The 4,845-nt window shown below is 35.9% G+C and overlaps 2 protein-coding genes across 2 annotated transcripts; both read left to right on the top strand.

The window, feature by feature from the left end:
• The first annotated feature begins 1,145 nt into the window (after positions 1-1,145).
• Positions 1,146-3,291, top strand: LOC129892342 (uncharacterized). Its single transcript, XM_055967921.1, has 5 exons — positions 1,146-1,493; positions 1,569-1,784; positions 2,107-2,223; positions 2,500-2,595; positions 3,184-3,291. Exons 1-5 carry the CDS (start codon positions 1,296-1,298, stop codon positions 3,289-3,291), a joined length of 735 nt encoding a protein of 244 aa, XP_055823896.1. The 5' UTR covers positions 1,146-1,295.
• Positions 2,926-3,889, top strand: LOC129887663 (uncharacterized). Its single transcript, XM_055962847.1, has one exon. It carries the CDS (start codon positions 3,296-3,298, stop codon positions 3,752-3,754), a length of 459 nt encoding a protein of 152 aa, XP_055818822.1. The 5' UTR covers positions 2,926-3,295; the 3' UTR covers positions 3,755-3,889.
• The last annotated feature ends 956 nt before the right edge of the window (positions 3,890-4,845 follow it).

The raw sequence follows: 4,845 nt of genomic DNA, 5'->3' as shown, positions 1-4,845 counted from the left end.
CCTCTTGTTGTTACTGTTGTTAAAGCATTCCAGGTTCTGCATTGTGGTGTATCTGCACAAACCAACAAACAAAAACAAGAAAGAACTTGCACAAGCTAACAAAAGGGAAAGGACCTCCAAGAGTGCTTTGAAGCAGGCTAACTTTTTCAAGGTCGCTCGACTAACGTCTCCAATTGTCCGTTTGAGTTGAAACTTCTTGGGCTCTACAAATACAGTATTTTCTGTAATCCTGCAGCTTTTGGAGGCCTTTTTCACAAGCTGGAAGTTCCAATTTGTGAAATGCTCCATCTTGCGACTTAAGTCGGCTAACTTTTTCAAGGTCGCTCGACTAACATCTCCAATTATCCTTTTGAGCTGAAACTTCTTGGGTTCTGCAGGAGTTGTATTTGCTATAATCTTGCACAATCTGGAGTCATTTTGGTGTAGCATGGTGTATTTGTTGAAGGTTGCTGGTTGCTTCTGGTCTCTGTTGCTGTTGCTGAGTGGCTGTTGCTGTTGATCAGTTGCAGTCACTGTTGCTGCTGTATTGTGGCATATGCAAGTGATAACTACTCTAGCTCTTACTTCTAGCAGTATGTTCTTAGTTCTACTGAAGTAGTAAACAAGGGAGACTCTCCCCTTACAATGGGAAATAACTAGATGGAATAAGAAGAAATAAAACAGAATACTCATAAAAAGTCTAGCTTGTCCATCTTGATGTAGCCTTTTGTTTCCTGTGGTAGTTGCTGGAGATTGTAGAAGTGTTGTGTATTTGATGTTTTCTTTAGTTGGTAGATATATGTTTTATCATTTTTAATTTCTGAATCTTATGCTTCTCCTTTTTAATCATGTTGCAGGAAATAAAAGGAACTGGACGAGGTAAAAGTGGAAGAGGTGGTATAAGAACTGGACGTGGAAATTTTCAAGGACGAGAAAGTCTTGCTGGAACTGCATCTCAGCCACAAATACCACCAAGGCAAGGACCTCTATAGACAGAATAATCATCTAACCCAAGGCAAGGACCTCAACAGATAAGCCAAATATCAAATGACCCTTTCCAAAGAACATCTCCAGAGACACAATCATCCAGAACTCTAGAAGAAAGTGTAAGCCCCTCCCCGGAGGTTGAAACTGGTGCAGGTTAGTCCACGTCCCTAGCTAAAAGATGTTTTGGTGATAAGATGCCATGAATCTGTAAGCTTTTAGTGGAGATGATAAGATGCCATGATTGCATATAGTTCTCAAGATCACCATATTATTGCTTTGCAGTTTCTCGCATCAATAAAAAGAGAGGAAGAGGAAAATATAAATCTAAGATGGTTGATATTAAAACCATGTACGGAGGAAAAATCAATATAATTATTCTAGATGACATTGATAGAGCTGTGGGTTCTGGTGCTAGAGATATTGTTAATTACTGTGGCTTGATCATGAGGAGCAGCATCTCATTTCGAGATGGAAATTGGCAAAAGATTGTTTTAAAACATGGAGAAGCAATGTGGTATAAGGTTAAGGTAATAAATTACTTTCCATTTTGTATTGTCTTTAAATTACTTAATTTATCAAATTTAATATTATAATATGTTCAGGACAAATTTGAATTTTGTGGTGGACTGCGAGAACATAAGTTACAAGGCTTTGTGATAAGCACTATGCAAAGACTTTTTAGGGCATGGAAAGCTCGATTGCATAATTCTTACTCTGCCTATGATACTGATGAAGAAAGATTGTCTCATCGACCTGAGGATGTTGAGTTAGAGGACTGGAAATACCTAGTTAAGTATTTTGGCAGTGAGAAATTCAAGGTAACTTTATTATAACCAAAACATTGTTGCCTACTCTATAATCTTAAACATATGCTTACATGGAAAACATGACATATTTCAGTAGCTATCTAGACTAGCATAAATATTTTTTGATCTCTTGACTTAGTACAGGTTGTTAGTGAGAGAAACAAAAAAAATAGAGAAAAACAGATAACTAAGCATTCTTGTGGGACGCGATCATTTGCAGAAGTAGAGGAAGCTACGGTGAAAACACATTTGTTCTTCTATAATTACATATACTTCTTGTTATTTATATGATTATTTGCTTATATATTTTTTTTGTTATTGAACTATATTGTAGAGAAATCCTGAATCGGGAGAAAAAGACACACCAGATAAAGTCTGGGAGATTCAGCATATACGTAAAAAAGACAACGGAGAACGTGTATGGTTGGATCCGCAATCCCAACAGATTCATGTAATTCCCTAAAGACATTACCTTGTTATATTTTTGATCTACTACAAGTTACTTTATTCTTTTTTTTTGGAGACAACTTCTTCTCAAGATAGTTATTAATTCACCTTGTCTACTTCAATATGTAATCTTTCTTCTTTGGATTTGTGGCTGTGTTTGGGCAAAACATCAGCTGTAAAGTTTCTTTGTCTATGTAAATAAACACCCTTGAAGACATGGAAATGAGAACACCATTGAGGACTTAACTGCAGCTGCAGTTTCTGCCCCATATTTCTGCAGGTTCTGAAGGTGAAGATGAGGATGACTATTGTAAGGTGTTGCAGGTTGTTGGATGCTAAAGGTTCCAAGTATGGTTGTATTGTAGATGTGTACATGGTTGTGTAGTTGAAGTATTTGTTGTTGGATGTTGCAGCTCTGCAGTAAACTTAGTTGTTGATGTAGTAATCCACTCCATTGCACCATGCTAAATCAACCTGCAGGTTCTAGATGTATGCTGAAATTCGACAATAAAGTCATAAAGTGCTGCAACACTTTATTTACCTGCACAATGGAAGCAAACAAGAGAGGAATTCCAAGTGCTGTATTAAGTGTTGCAGGTCTGCAATGTACCTGTACAGTAGAAACAGAGCAGAAATACCTACTCTAGTCCTTATCTCTAATGATAAGTTGTTTAGTCTAGAAAAGCTATAAATGAGGGACTCTCCCCTTTACAAAGGTCCTAACTATTAAATCTTCAAAGTAGATATAGCTATGAAATAGAGACATCCAAATTGAAGAAGAAGAAGTTAGAACACTAAAGCTGTAAGAAGAGTTCAAGGAGGTTGAGTTTTCTTCTTCTAAAACTTGCCATCCCTAGCTTGTCCAACTTGATGTAGCCCGTAGTTTCTTGTGGTAGTTGCTGAAAATTATAGAAATATTGTGTATTTTCAAGCATATGACTGCATTTGGACAATGTATCTGCAGGGAAGTTTGCTTCTCGGAATACATGTTTGCATTGGAAGAAGTCCAAAAGCTGGACCAAAGAAAGTCCAAAGTTACTTTCAATATGTGCGTTATGTTTTGGTGAAATAATTAAATGTTATTGCAGGGTCAGCTTCAACAACTTGTTATTGAACAACAATCTGAAGAGATCGAGCATCCCATGACTAGGGATGAGATTTTATCATCGGTTCTCGGTGAGAGATCAGGCTATGTTCGGGGAAAAGGATATGGAAACAAGCCTCCTAAAAAGACTCAACTACATCAGTCAGACATAGAGGCAAGTGTATCTTCGGCAATGGAAAGTATTCGTCAAGAGATGCAAGCTGATATGGATCGAAAGTTACAAGAAGAACGTGAACAAATGACTACTGATTTAAAAAAGAATATGAAAGAAGATTTGCAGAAAAAATTAGAAGAGGAGCGTGAACACATGAAAGGCGAGGTAGACAAGATGTTCCAAGAACAAATGGCTGCTATTATAACTAGAATGCAACAGGTACTTTCTCTTGCTCTTTTGGAATATAATAAATTGTTATCTTCGTGTAGAAAATAGTTACATTAAAAGTTGGACTAGTTATTAGGAAAATCCAACAACTGAAATGTTTTCTGGAAAGCTTTCCATGGCTTTAGAGATGCCGAATCCAACAAAGCTATGGCCTATGGCCAACAAGAAGTACTTTAGTTATCAACAGTAAGTGGAAGATTGTTGGAAGTTTTTTGTGTTGTCTATTTACTGAAAACTAGTGAAGGCTTCTGATAAGCTATCAACAACCTCATCATTATCTATAGGACACTTTTGGGAAAGCTTTTCTTGGTTTCAGCCGGCGAAACTCATTTAATAAGTCACTAAGGCATGATTTTTTGTTAAGGCTTCCAGATAAAGTGCTCAAGTCTTGTGTTATTGTAGGTTTTGGTTTTGTAAACTTTTTAGTTTCTGTGTTTCCATTTTTGGAGTCAAAATCTTGCTTCTTTTAGTTGTTATTTACAAAATATTTTTTGCTTTAGCTGCTACTTTATGTTGTGAAGTATAAGGAAAAGTTAAGATTTTAGGTTGGGATATGAAGAGTAACATCCCAAGAAACATGTTCTTGGCAAGGAAAAAAGTGGTAATTTTCCTTTTCTGTAGACTAAGTACTGTTTGATGTTAAATTAGGACTCAATAGAAGCTATATGAAAAGCTCCTATCTTTAACATCCTCAGTCCTCTTTTGACTACTTTTTTACTGATTATAGGAGAAAAGGAATACTATGAAAGACAGTTTGAGACATTGAAGTCATTCGAGGAAGTTGATATTGTTTTTCTATTTTCAGGGACAAGGTTCTTATGCAATGGGGCCCAATCAAGAAGTAGTTTGAAGGCGTGCAATGGGAGTTTTTGCTTTTTGTACTTGTATATGCAAACACGAAATGCTTTTGTTCTAATTTTGTGAGATACAATGATAACTGAAGTACTAGCTAATATGTACGTACTCATAAATGCTTTTGTTCTAATTTTGTGAAATACTATATATTAGATGTTTTTAATATCTATATATATACTAATTTTAGAGAATTTGTTTTTAAAACACTAAATATTGGTCTATAGTAACGAGATGAATATTACCTTTTGCAATGACAAAAAAGTTGCCACTGATATTTAGTGGAT

Source organism: Solanum dulcamara, chromosome 1 (genome assembly GCF_947179165.1).
Source record: "Solanum dulcamara chromosome 1, daSolDulc1.2, whole genome shotgun sequence".
In the NCBI taxonomy this organism is placed as follows: Eukaryota; Viridiplantae; Streptophyta; class Magnoliopsida; order Solanales; family Solanaceae; genus Solanum; species Solanum dulcamara.
Note: the sequence above shows the minus strand (reverse complement) of the source record. Positions and strands in the feature narration are given on the sequence as shown.

What these genes read in the sequence shown, in the direction of transcription:
- LOC129892342 (XM_055967921.1), top strand. Translation starts at nt 1,296, where the DNA reads ATGGTTGATATTAAAACCATGTACGGAGGAAAAATCAATATAATTATT. An exon ending in TTGGCAGTGAGAAATTCAAG is followed by an intron (nt 1,785 to 2,106) that starts GTAACTTTATTA and finishes ACTATATTGTAG; the next exon opens with AGAAATCCTGAATCGGGAGA. An exon ending in GTATTGTAGATGTGTACATG is followed by an intron (nt 2,596 to 3,183) that starts GTTGTGTAGTTG and finishes ATGTATCTGCAG; the next exon opens with GGAAGTTTGCTTCTCGGAAT.
- LOC129887663 (XM_055962847.1), top strand. Translation starts at nt 3,296, where the DNA reads ATGTTATTGCAGGGTCAGCTTCAACAACTTGTTATTGAACAACAATCT.